This window comes from Pezoporus wallicus, unplaced genomic scaffold (assembly GCF_028554395.1).
Source record: "Pezoporus wallicus isolate ANWC-B61680 ecotype Strahan unplaced genomic scaffold, APGP_CSIRO_Pwel_v1 scaffold_7402, whole genome shotgun sequence".
NCBI lineage: Eukaryota > Metazoa > Chordata > Aves > Psittaciformes > Psittacidae > Pezoporus > Pezoporus wallicus.
The window spans coordinates 1,474,889-1,488,874 of NW_026641037.1; the positions used below are offsets into that span (position 1 = coordinate 1,474,889).

General features: G+C 40.6%; 1 protein-coding gene and 1 long non-coding RNA gene across 6 annotated transcripts in view; one reads left to right on the forward strand and one right to left on the reverse strand.

Annotated features, from left to right (window-relative positions):
- The first annotated feature begins 3,257 nt into the window (after nucleotides 1-3,257).
- LOC130605948 (uncharacterized) lies at nucleotides 3,258-5,376 on the forward strand. Its single transcript, XR_008973831.1, has 3 exons — nucleotides 3,258-3,326; nucleotides 4,582-4,649; nucleotides 5,161-5,376. It is a non-coding gene; the product is annotated as an uncharacterized LOC130605948 (long non-coding RNA).
- Nucleotides 5,377-6,256: 880 nt separating this feature from the next.
- The window catches only part of RSRC1 (arginine and serine rich coiled-coil 1), a 167,715-nt gene continuing 159,985 nt past the window's right edge, over nucleotides 6,257-13,986 (reverse strand). For all 5 annotated transcript variants that reach the window (XM_057421824.1, XM_057421820.1, XM_057421821.1 and 2 more), the window contains 3 exons: nucleotides 8,376-8,482; nucleotides 7,304-7,450; nucleotides 6,257-6,496 (listed from right to left, as the gene is read on the reverse strand). In XM_057421824.1, the coding sequence (XP_057277807.1) occupies nucleotides 6,404-6,496; nucleotides 7,304-7,450; nucleotides 8,376-8,482 (347 nt within the window). In that variant the 3' untranslated portion in view covers nucleotides 6,257-6,403. The remainder of the gene's footprint in view (nucleotides 6,497-7,303; nucleotides 7,451-8,375; nucleotides 8,483-13,986) is intronic.

Below are 13,986 nucleotides of genomic sequence, written 5' to 3' on the forward strand. Positions count from 1 at the left end.
AAAACGCAACACACCCCCAGGCTGTAAGTCAGCTAGGTAGCAATTGCTGCTTGATTTACCCTGTGCCTGCAAGAGACAATTTCCATAGGAAACCAAAAAGCACACTTTTCCTTCTGCAGGTGGTTTGCACCAGGTGAAGCCAAAGTTCTCCACTGTTTAAAATCTGTGACCACAGTTTGGACAGTAGTGTGTTTTTCCAAGCAGTTGCACTAATTCAAAAGGTCTTGCCTGCCTTAGGCTGTTTGTCTGTAAAACTAAAAATGAATCTTGATAGTTGAGCAGCCATTTCAATTAGTCCTGTATAAACCAAGTATATTAAAAGCACAAGTTATCACAACATCAAGTTATACAGCTCGGAATATGATGAGTTTCACAGGTGAGGCAAGAATTAATTGTCAGTTTTAATTGTCAAGAAGAGTTTTCGCTGTTCACCTAAGGAAAAAAATGCCCAGCTTCTATTACACAATTACTTTTAAATGACATTTTTGCAAGACTTCAAAGAGTGTAGGAAAATGTTCAGCTCTGTTTACTCAACTATTGAGAACGAGCACAGTATATTAAAAATAGGTCCTTTTCCTGAATTATTTTGGGAAAAAAAGGGTAACAGCGCTCAGGAGCTCTGATCAGCTCCAAGCTGTGTATTTCCATGCACTGCCCAGCAATGTCAGGAACAAGGTTGAAGGTAATTCGAGAGGACTCAGACAATCAGTGCTCAGGCCCCAGTCAGCTCTGTAAGGATCAGCAGTTACTATTTAAATTTAAAATGTATTGGCATAAATGAGGTATCCTTACTTCTTACCGTTAAGCTCTTTTACAGATAGGCTTAAAGATGCAGCGCAATTTCCAGGGGCTTAAGCGTATTTTTAGTGGAAGTGGCCTTTTGACAGTGTTGCTACAAAGCTGATTACATTCCACCTGTAATGTCAGCCCCGTGCAGAGTCTTTTGCAAAGGCGGTTTGTTATAAATTGTTTGTAAATGTCAGATAAAAGCATCGTTTTACTGCAAGCAACTAGAGGTAGATGTGTAATAACATTCACATTAATATTTTATTTAAATATATACTCAATTCTCATAGTCACCCAGCTCTGCAACTTGTATGAAGACTGAAATAAGACAGCAATAATTTATAAAAGAAATACTCTAAAATCCGCTGAAAAGGTAACAAAAAATGCAATTTGACATTTTTGCAAATGTTAGCTGTATTTACTTTCCAGTAATAGCAATTAGCAAGATTTGTTTATGCCTTCCTTTCAGAACTGTGACGTGGAAATCCAGCCACTGCCTCCAGAGATGTGGAGATCTGCAGTGTCCAGAGGAAGGTGCCCGTGCCCACCCCCGCCCCCCATTCCCCTTCTCCCCTCTGCTCCAGAAGCTGCTGTGCTGGTGAGTGAGGGGCAGCTGACATTGGGCAGCCAATTTTGCTGACAAGGGAGGGGAAGGATCCACTTTTCCTTCCTATAAACTCCCCCAGGGACTGTGCCATGTAGTAAATATTTGGATATTACCTTTTGGGGCTGTATTTTTTTATTTGGAAAGATGTAGAATGTAAGGCACCAGAAAACTATGAGGCAAACTGCTCTGTCTGGTTATCCTGACTCCAGCTCTGTTTAGGAAGTAAAAAGGTACATTTGGTTTACACGCTTCTCATCTCTATGGCCTTTCTAGGCAGCACCAAGGTGCGGAGCGACAACTGCTCTGGAACAGCAGAGACATCTAGTGGGAATCAGATTTTTACTGTGACAGCTCAGCAGAGACGCCACCTTTCAAACCATAGCCTTTACATTATAGTGTGTTCAGAACTGGTGCCCAAGGGCTGAAAGGCTTCTTATTACTATCCTTACAACCATGCAGCCTCAGTCTATATTCCATTTCTGAAGGAGCCAAGATGTGATTTTGATTTTCACCTGGGTTTAAATCATGGCATGACCACCATTTCCAGCTCACAAGGCTCTCACCTTGAGCAGGGAGCCCAGCCTGGAGCAAAGCACAGCTCAGGGCTGGTGTTCGCACTGAGCTCCCTCCTCCACTGCCTGGGCCGAGCTTCGGCTCCTGCTTCCTTCTAGAAAGAGTAGATGTATCGTGTCACATCTCACCCCGGAGTGGCAATTCCAGAGTGACTCAGTGTCTTAAGTCTGCTCCCCAGCGTCATACAATCTGGCCCAGCCACTGCTGCTCTTTTTTCCTATGTTTTAGCAAAGGAGGAACACAAGGAGGGGAGGGAACAGCCAGCAGAAAAGAAATTAGGCAATGCTATGGCAAGTCAACATCACAAATGGTGAATATTTTAAATTCTGGAGTAATAATAATCCTCACATTGCTTTTATTACTGCTGCAAGCTGAAAAGGCACCACAGCCCTGTGTCATATGTGGATTAAGTCATAGGTTCAAGCTGATCTCTCCTGAAACAGGTTTCTGAAGTTCAAGGATCTCCACTAAAAATAACTTCCTTCTCGTAACTTGACAAATGGAAAATTGTAATCATTGAGAAGGTTGGTTTTGGGTTACTGATGGAAGCATGGCCTTCAGGATCATCCAGTCCTGCTCATATCAGAGCGACTGAAGCAGAAGTAGCAAAATTTGATCTCCTGGCTGACAGCGTTTACTTACATATCATTATTTTAGTAGCAATAATCTTTCTAAAATATTGTAATAATAATAATAAAAACTAAATACACCTCCTTTTCAAGCAATTATCATAACAAAAATAGTTGTGGAGATGCTAGATAAGAAATCAGAAAGGGCTAGTGAACATTTTACCTGAAAGTTATCAAATCAAAATCAGCCTGGTTTGATTTTAATTGACGGTGGCTGTGCAGCAGGCTAAGTGAAATGAGTTTGCTAATGTAATTTCTAGGGGTAGAGGTCTTTGCTGACTACCAGAAGTCTGAATGGCTCAAGTTACAGCATTATCTTTTCACTCCTACGCACCATTCATCCGAGTCAGATTTAAGGTAGTTTGGCATTAGGAGGAACTTTGTGTTAGAGCTGATTGTATTAGAGACACCCCATCATGAGTCCTGAATGACAAAACCATGCCACTGCTGTCTCTACAACCTGCAAAACACAGCTACAGGTCCCATGTTTTAGTTGGATAACTAACAAACAGCTGTTTCTTTCCCCTTCTTAATCAGGAATCCATTCCCTTTCACCAGGAGCACAGAGCAAAGTGGAAAGCCAAACAAATAAAGTTCCATAGGCAAGAGTCCTAAATGCTAAATGTGAGAACATCAGAAGACCTTAGAAGCAAAGAAACTAAGTGGAAAGGTGTCACTCTTTTTTCGATCAGGAAAAGCATGGCTTGTGAGTCAGCAGTGCATTTTTCCACGTTAGTGGCGATTAATTTGTACACATTGACACGAGTTTCATGTCCATGCTATGACACAGTTAATTAGATTTGTACCTGACTGACTAGGTAACACGTGCTAGTTTTTCCTCATACACAAAGGCCCCACACATGGAATGGTGGGGTGCACACGTATTTGGAGTCAATCAATTTATAAATGTGTCCAAGTCTTGTAAAATAATTTTAAGCAATGTTTGTCAAAATTCTCCATAGTTGTGCATAGGTGGTTACAGAGTTAAGATTATTTCTGATATTGCTGCCTTCTTCCATATTTCATTTCTGACACTCAAATATCTTCCTACCTTTGACAGGAAAATGAATAATTTATCACAGGATGCTATTCAAGTAAAAGCAAAATAGTTTACACAACCTGAATCAAAAGTGCTGCAGTCTGAAGATTTACACTTACAACCCTACGCCTGGCCTTATGCAACCTTCCTTTTACTCCACAGGAGCAAACGCAGGGGAAGAGTGTTGATTTTTGCTGAAAGTTTAAGCTGTGGAATCAGCAATGACAGGTTCTCAGAAAGGTAGAACACTGCTCTGGCGCCCCTTAGAGAGGGCTCAGCTTAGGAAAGCGCTGAGCCTCCCTGCAAGTGAATCTGGCAAAGGGCCACCTGCATCTCCATGATCAGTGTTTTGAGTATTCAGCCTAGCCATACCCAGTGAGACATCCACAGTAAAATTAAAGCTTACTTGCAAGACACAACATGTAGTATTGCTGAGGCCGTGAGTCAGCTCCATGTGACCTCTCACCTCCAGGACACACACTTGAGCATCGCTGACTTGCTTTAGGCATCTTTAGAGATCTGTATTACATGAACTTGTGGACTGTAACAAGGACAGTACATTTTCTGATTTGTAACAGACATTATCTAGGTAAAACCACAATTCCTTCATCTCCCAACACCAGTGACTTCATGAACTTCAAGTATGCACAGGAAATGTTCAAAGTAGGAACACAGATAGGGTGACAGAATATAGGTCCTAAGCAGAAAAAAAATGCCTCTTCTTAAATGAACACAGACACTGGGCCAATAAACAAGCTACATATTTAATGAAAACCACAGAGTTCTGAGTAATTATTTATCAGTTCTTCTAATAACTAATCTGCAACTGGAACTATAAAAATCAACTTTATAATGATTTGCTCTGTTTCAAATTCTGCTTGGCATGTTTCAGTACATACTTCTGTTCAGTTCAGATTACTTAAATGCTATTTCCATTTTCTTTCCAGGTATTGTTCAGAGTTCTCCTCCAGCATGGATCTGCTAGACAAATGTAGATGTTGATTTATGAGCAATAGTAGGTACACCCTATTATTACCACTAAGTCTTACTTATGTATAACAGACCAGCTTTCAGAATTTTTTAATATCCTGTAGTGTTGTGAATTACATAAAAGGAATAATTTTGCATACAATAAAAATACCAAAATTATCCAACATAATGCATGAAAAAAGAGTAATTTACACTTGTACCTTGCATGGAGATCAAACAGTTTTTATTTACTATGAAAGAAACACAGAAGGATATTAGAAAACAGAACAATGACAAATATTTACCATTTGAAAATGCTGAAATGAAACACGGGAAACAATTTTTTTCCCACTTTTTGTTAAAGAAAGGGCAGTATTGAAACAGCCATTTTAATGCAGGACCAAGTCAAACTAACACATTTCAGAAAGATAAAGTAAAAACATGTCAGAATGCAAATTTAATACATTTTCCTTTTATATCAGTGATTTAAAGAAATAAAGATACCAAAGAACATTCCCAGAATCATCCTTCCTTTTTTATTTTTTTTCTCACCACAGATTTGAGAACAAGGAAAAATAACACCATAAAAAAGCTTTATGAATTTCTTCATTCACATGGGAAAGCTGATCCAGGTCATTTCCAGTAAGGTATGTCCAGAGTTATGTCCAGGTTAGTCTCCTACTGATGTAATAGTTTTCTCACAGCTTTGCTAGATACCTCAGAAGAAATACTACTGTATTTTCTTTGGTTGATCTCTGGCCTTTAGTGGAATGAAGGACAGATTTTTTTTTTTGTAAGTGTAGTTGGGCTAAATCTGATAGATTCAAGTAAGACTAATAATTCAGTATTTTAAAGTCACACTCAGACAAAGGGAAGCTTCGTAGACTGAAAACAGTCACTGTACAGAAACAGGTACGCCACTAGTCTGGTCAACAAAAGTCTGTACCACTACACACAATAATCTTTCTATTATTTCCCATTAAGAGTTCACAGAAAGCCTCTTATAGAGGCTCTTGTAGATTATCAAACAATTTTATGTGCTTAAAATTGCTCAGAAAAAATTATTTCTTGAAACCTGTTGAAAACTTTGTTATTTTGTTTTAAAGAGTAACATTTTTTTTTCCCCAGATGGTAAGAGTAGTGGGTAGATGTTCAAGGAAACATTTCTTTCCCCTCAAGCCCACCACAAGTGAGGAACTACGCTAATGCTGGAGCAGCTGGATCAACCCATCAATTTAGAAGAGCCCCTCAGCAAGGAGATTGTCTACAGATGTTCAGGATACTGCAATGCACAGTGGAAGGAAGAAGAGATAACAGTGAAATCATTTGCCCTGAATCCTCCTCCTGCTGCAGCAGATGCAATGGCCCAGGGTGATACCGCTCGCACCCCTACTGTTGGTGCACTAGTCAGTCTGAACTTTGCCAGTCTTATTTTTGCATTTTTCTTTAAACTGCTGCATGATTATATATATATTTTTGATTGGAAGCTATAAGATTACATCTTCTTGGGATGCCAAGTTTTTTGCACCCCAGAGGAATTCAGTACAAAAAGAGAAAATTACCCTGCTCTGACAGCCTGCTCATCTACAGCGGATAACTCTGCAATACAAGTCACCGATCAATGAGTCTGGGAGAAAAACGGAAGACACAACATTCTTGTGCCTTCAGATGAAATCTTTATTTTCTGTACAACTCATACTGACTATTAAAATCTACTCAAAAGAGAAAAATAAAACAATTTCATGGTAGGATTTCTTAATGTTCATGGAGAGCAGGTATGTGATGGTCGCAGTGGTTTGCTCAGGCCACTGGACTGCCCATCAGCCGTTCTTGCCGGAGAGCAATCAGCCTCTGAAACCACTTCTCTTCTGCTTCTGCCTTCTCGATAAACAGCTGACAGAGAAGGGGGAGAGGAAGAAAAGCAGGAACAACTCATTAACTTTCTCTTTATTTGCTATACTATGTTGAAACATGTGCAGACTATTTTGGTGCCCAAAGGCACCCAGCTGCACAGGGGTGTTAAAATACAAAGGTGACAGAAATACATTCATAAAGGTAGTGACTTTTAAGAATCAGAAAGCCAAGACATTCCAATTTCAGTCTTCTCCTGAAACAGCAAGTTTGCCATATTGTACAGGTCTCAACGGTTGTTAGCCATGTTCACTATACAGAACTCGGATTAGTTTATTTACTGAAAGTCATTTATAACTTGCTAATACTTAAAAAAACCTCTACTGTAAGTACTCCTATTTCCAATTACAAAGGATAAGTTTAGCCATAATGATTTAAAATGATCTTAAGTTTGTCATGTATTTAAAGCTTTACAATCTGGCAAGGTCGACAAGTTCTGGGTCTTTCACCAGGTTTCCAACTACAGAAATTTTTTATCGAACAGGGATTTTTATATGAACGGTATCTTAATTTCCCCTGCATTCAATTACTGCGCTACTTTTTTATAAAATTTGTTTGTAGTTCTAAAACTGTATCACTAGTGAACTTCTTTTGTAATTATTTTCTGTCAGATGGTGCAAGGAGTGTGATCCTGTTTAAGCCAATAAACGGCCCATTAGCTAACGGTCTTCAGACCACAGGTTATTTGATGAGCAGCAAAGCAAAATGGTTGTTAGTTATATGAAGTTATGTGCTCTTTTTCAGTGGGCTGTCTTGTTCTAAAGACGAAGTAAATATTGGCACACTTACATTTGGATGTGCTAAAGAATTATCATCTTGATATTTGATGGCAGTAGGAATATTGGCAGATGGTCGTTCTTTTTCAGGGGCAGATGTATCAACAGCTCCCACTCCGATAGTTACAGGTTCATACTGTAGTTCGGCAGGTTCTGTTGACTAAAAAGAAAGAAACACATCTGAGTATTTTATCTTCAAACTCCCAAAGGTGGCAGAATTGTAATTGAGTGCTCAGCTTTCCTCTTATTGCAATGAATGCCCACGAAAGGATCTTCATGCAAATAGTTCTCAGCATGGTCAGTGGGACACACTGGGCATGGACTAAAGTTCAAACTAAGCACATGAACTGAAAAAAAAAACCCCAAACTCATTGCCTTGGGCAATGAGAGAGCTTGCAGAACCTTAGCTTTGGCGTTTTGGATCACTTCTGAAGAGGCTGCAGGAACTTCTTGGAGACTTTGAAAAGGCAAGAAAATGCAAGTTCTTGGGGAAACAAACAGTGGTAACTCAAAAATTCAGATGGAAAACCTGAACAAAACTTTTGCCTGCATACTTCCAAAACCAAAAGCGTCCAAGTTCCCTAGAAGATCTGACAGCCAAAAGGCAGGTAAAATTCTGGAAACTGGATGTCCCCTGTTAAGTTTTTGGACAGCTGACTGAAACCAATGCCAGTTTGGATCAGGGAGTAAACCTGATCTTAAAGTCTGGCTTCAGTTAAGCAGAATAAAAAAAATACAGACCTCTACCTTTAATTACAGTGTAAATGTCTGATTACGTCTGGATTTTAATTCTACTTTTCCTATGAGAAAAAAAAAATCTTCATGGATTTATATTATTTTAAAAGAACTTTTAAAAAATGGAGTTGCTCACCATATGTAAGTATACTGTCAAAACAGCCAATTTCCCTGAAATTCTTACACATTAAAATTTGCTCTTTGAACACCACACCAAGAACATTGAAGAGTTGTTGGTGGGATTTAAGATTGTCAACACTGACGCTCTTTCATCAATGGAAACTTTAATAGTGCAGCTTCCACGTGACTTTGAAAGGATTGTGCACCAAGAAAGGATATTGAAAACTTACCTTTTTGACTTCTTTACTTGATCTGAATGTCTGTGGAACAAAGGAGTCACTTTCAATAGCTTCAATTTCTTTTGCTCGTTTCACTTGCTCTACCAGGGTGGCTTGGTCTACAAAGAGCAGGTGTAATGTCAGTATACATTAGTGTAAGTCTATGATAAATGCCATGTCTAAGCAGTGCCTTGAATATATTTTACAACAGTACGTAACAGAAATAAAAAATCTCAACTTATAATGCAGCCTAAAACCTGTTACAAAGAAAAACTCCTTTAGTAAAAGCAACAGTAAGGTGGCCATTCTTGTTCAATGCATGGTATCATTCAAGATGCCAATTTAAGAACTTGCTGGAGATGTCCTTGCAGAATAACTGCTAGGTTTATGACATGAGTATTTCCCAGAGAACATGAGGATTCAGGAACAGTGCAGACAACTCAGGAGTTCAATCCATATGGAGCAGTAAAACTACTTCCGCTTGTATGGAGGTGAACTTTGCTCCAGCTGTGGATGTCCTGAAATATGTGCCACCACCTGTGTCCTCCTCATGACAAGCTAAGTGATTAGTTTGGCATTAAGAGTTCCATCATTAGATGAATTTCACAAAAAAAAAATAATCTTAGAATCTGGTAATAAAATATTCCTAACATAAACACTAAATATTGTGTGCTCATACAATTCTCTGGTGACCGAATTGCAGCTGTTTAACCAAATGAGCAAAATTGCTTCTGAATTGTACTGTGAGGCCTTACAGTACATGTAGATTCCACAAGATATTTTTGAATCCCAGGCTGAGACTTGATTTTGTCAAAGCGAACGCTGCTCCCAGTGACTTTATGGCAAAGAAGAGCAGCTCCTGCCACCCTTGGTATGAGCTACGTTAAACACATAACTGGGGTGCTGTCAGATAGGTTTTACTAGTTCTTTCACGGCTCAAACAGGTGATCTTCTGGTTTAGAAGATGTAGACTGGTGCCAGACTAGACTGGCAGGAAGCTCAGAGTATTCATAAATGCAAGATGCACTTCTTTTTAAAAATCACACTAGTGATGGGTGACAGTGAAGTTTTGTGTCACAGCTACGTTGATCTAAGCTGCCAAAGGGATGGTCTGTCTTCGCTCTCTCCTGCACCTGTTGTGCAGTCTGGTGTTGCTCCTTTCACCAAAAGCTGAGTGATTGAATTAGCTCCCTTGCAAGGTGAAAGCTTGAACTTGTGCCACAGCCCAAGAAAACACCACATCATCCCTGAAACTTGATGCCAGACTTGAAATGCAGCAACAACATCATGCATAGGCTGGTCTGGTACAAACTGTCTTCTAGATCAAATTCGGTTTCAAAAGGTTTTGTTCTACTGGCCTTGATGTCAGAGCGGGTGTACCTGCCCCAGCCAAAGTCCAGAGGCCAGCTGCCTGCTAACACTACAGCATAAATTCAGATTGGCTTTTTGTATAGTTTGAAAGTGCAGCCATGTCTGTCCTGCACTGACAGGATACTGAGGACATGAGTTTGAGTCACAGAATCAGTCTTAAGCGACAAAGTGAAAAGGAGAGTGCCAAAAAGGAGAGGATGAAACAGTGCTATTTTTGCAGGTGATCAGATAGTTCATGAGCACATATAAAAATACCTTAAACAATATACAAACCACAAATTTAAATAAACGAGCAACTGTAATTATACATTGGTAGCACATACATATGTATGTATAAAAGATTACATTTCTTTTTCTAAAGAAACCGAAGTATATTTAAACTCAGGAAAAGTGCTTGCAGACCAAAAGAGGTTGCAAAATTATTGAGAAACTCAGAAGTACCAAATTCTTTTCCTGTATACAAAATTCTAAATCCAAGTTCATCTAGATATACACATGCACTGCAAAATGCTTTCCATTTTGCACAAGAAAAAATATATGTAACTTCCATCCTTTTGCAATGACTAACCACTGAAACTCATTTCAGTCTAGTAATGACAAGTAAGTGGAGCTTCACACGAGCAAATAAACTAACAGCAGCTCAGAAATATTCCTGGAATGGACCTGTGCTTGCTAAATTAACAACTTCATTTTTTACCAAGAGGTTGTACTGCAAACCTGCTTTATCCTCAGTCCTGGGTGGTGCATTACAGTACACCCGGCACAAAGTATCTGCTTTACTGTTTGTTTCATTTTCTGCTTCTTCAGATTCAGCGCTCCGTTCATCTTCCCTACCTACTTCTATACCTAGCTGCAGTGACAAACAAATCCTGAATTCATTCTGCTAACTGAAGGCTTTTGTTCACAATTTTAACCACTTTATCTCCATCTTACTTATGAAAACCATTTGCTTTATATGTAGTATACTGGGGCCAGTCCAAGATGGCTGAGGTGCAGAAGCAGGGAGGAGTGGATGGTTTGTGCTGTGAGCAGCATGCATTTGTAAAATGGGTAAGGCAGACAAAATATAAGAAGAGTCAGAACTTTCAAGTAGCAAACAAGAAGCTGCCTCAATGCTTAAAAATTATTTGGGAATATTGTTTGGTCTTTATGGATCTGACTAACTCTCCTTGAATGCCCAGTCACGAGCCCCTGGGAAGGTTTAGTGGAAGCCTCAGTGAGGCTTAGGGCAAGAGCTGTGCTATAGTAAAGTGCATAAGTAACACCTGAGGTCTGATTTTTTGGAATTTAGAAGAAAAAAAAAATAAAATAATCACTTGCTTGCAGTTAAGCTTGTGTTTAAAAGTTATGCTGCCTCGCTGCTGAAGTCTTCGCTTTTAAAAAGGATCGCATGGGAAGTATGAGAACAAATATGCTAATGCCCTACTAGGGAGAGGAAATTGTAATCCATCAAGCTCTTGGGCCTGAGAATAAATAAAGGAATGGTAAGGTGTACCTGGTAGTCACAGTGTTAAATCCCGGTATCAAAGAAAGGCAGGTGAATGTAGATTTAAAATCAGCTCTTATTTCACTAAACCTCCCCTCAGCTCGCAGCCTGTTGTAGTATCTTAAATGAATCTTACACAAACCTGCGGGAATGACGAATTATTAAGGGGCAAAAATCGCTAAATGTTGAGAATTACATCAGTGACATTAACTTGGGGAAAATGGACTGAAGGAAGCACAACCCATTAGTGTCTGATTTTTCTGACAAACACATTACTGGTAGATAAAATGACTTCCATATGTTGTTTGTCAGATGTCAGTAGAAAGGATATGTATTTCATAGTAAAATCAAAAATAATGGAGTCAGAAAGCTAAGAGGCTACAGACCAAAACAAAAATCAATACTAACTCATTGCACAGCAAGTCTTTTTACTGTGTTATGGTGACAAATATAAACTAAATCTTGTTTAGCCCTAAAACTAGGGCTTGTTGAGGCCATTTTTTATGAAAACGCAATTCCAGCAGCGCCTACAATTACCAGACCTGTCACCAGCTCTTTCGCTGACACTTGGCTGCGGCCATACCAGCCTCCCTGCAGGGTGCCATGGGGTGCTGTGGGGTGCAGCTTGTGCCCAGGCCAGCCCTCAACGCCTGCTGCACTCCTCCATTGTTGTTTATACCCCTTATTGTAAAAGGGATGCTACTAGGGAACATCTGATTTTATAGGAAGCCAAGGATTTTTGCCCCATTTACCCCAGCCACAGAGGATTTACCTGGGAAAGCCGTCCTTCAGAGGTGATTCAATATTTTACACTTCTGATCTGTATTTACATCTATTTACATCTTCCCATGTCTACATAAATATACACACTCATCTTTTATAGCTCCTATTTTCGTATTGAATCAGTCTATTAGCAGTAACTTGAAATGTCACTTTAGGAATAAAATGTGAGTTAAACCTTTAGATGCCGCCCAAAAATTTCACATGCACAATAATCAGGAACACTTGAGAATCAGAGGAAAGGAAAAGTAAGTTGCCTGCAAGCTCTGTGTAAAATATTTCCATTTCTCTCTGCTTATTTCTAAAGACAAGACTGTTGATGAGGCATGCCAAGAATTTAACAAGCATTGAAATAGAAGCATTAAATGACTGATAATATCTTGTGAATGCCCCACTAAGTAAAAACATATGTGAAATATTTCTTGTCTAATCTTTAGGTGTAAATTTGTGATGCTTACTGGATGAATTGCTAATTCTATAATCCTGACCACAGAAATGAACCTGTGCCTTTAACTAAAGAGTTTTCTTTCAAGTGGGTCTAACTTAAGAATCAAAGCTATGACATAATTAACCTAAAATATTCCTCGGAATAAATAATTCTTTATATTTTACCAATTATATTTAAAGTGATATAGCTGGTTAATTTAAATGACCCATTTAAAATATAACGCATTTTAAGTAATATGCTTTAAAATACAGAAAAAAGTTGCAATTGTACTGCTTTTTTGTTTATGAGTTGAGGATTAAAAGAAGAAACCACAAATAGACAGCAGGCTAAACAAATCAGCTAAAGAGGAAAAGAGTTTCCCCTTCATCCCATTTTATTTAGGGTTAGCTTAGGCGATACTGTGTAAGTTTTATACAATTTTATGTATACAACTGTATGGATAGTCACAAATGCATTATGGAACTGCGTGTTGGCTCGAGAGAACCGTTGCTTTTCACACGCCCAGTGCTTTTTAATTGCTTCCTGTTTTTATTTTAGCTGTGCAAACGGACATGTTCAAAGAAAAAAGAAGTTTTTATCTGGACAAGCTGCAGCGGAAGAGACAGAAAAACTACACGGTGCTGAGACATACTGTCTGCCACAGCGCAGTGCATGGGAATATTGCTATGGAACAAAATGAAAGCACCAGGAAGCGGAGGGAAAGTCCAGCAGGAGTGGTGGGATTCACTTCATTTGTGTCACTACGAGACTGTACGAAACTTGGGGCTCTGATTTTCAGCCATTTCCTGCCCGCCCCTCGGATCTTTTCTCTGCGCAGGACACAATCCGCGATGCTAACGGGGGCTCCCCCCTGCCACTGGCGCACACGCTGGTGTTTGCAGAGCGTGACCTCAAGCCCTGACACCTTTCCCCGTGTCCGAGCGCCGAGGTCCAGGGACGCCTGGGGTGGCCGCCAAAGCTACGAGGAAGACCCGACTGGTGCCTTCCCCACCGCCCCTCGGCGCGAGACCTCCGGCACCCGCCAGCCCAGCACAACAAACGCGCCAAGGCACGAACAGCGCTCGCACGCTCCCGTGTTAACGCCATGAGCTCCCCCCCGACCCCGATCCCTTCTCCTCCGGCCCGCTGGAGCCGGGGAAAGCCCTCTGAGGCGGCGGAGCGCGGGCGATGCTGGCCTCACCGCGGCTTCCCACGGGCAGGCTCGCAGCCGTTAGAGGGAGGCACCGCCACGCACAACGCCGGCCGCAGCCCGCCTTTGTCTGGGGCGGTGGGAAAACCGCGATGGTGAGCCCCGGAGGTGCTGCGGGCACAGCATCCGTCCCTGCATCCACCCCCGCTGGGCCGCCCGCAGCGCGGCAGCCGGAGGGGAAGTGGGGATTAGCTTCAAAACTACCTCTTCCCTCTAACAATTTTAACTCGGGATACACGCTGCTTGACGCCGCTAACGTTTCCAGATCCCCTCCGCGGTGTCAAAGCGCTGTTTCAACACTTGGCCACACTATTTCCCAGCTCTTGAGGTTTCCGGAGAACTAACTTTT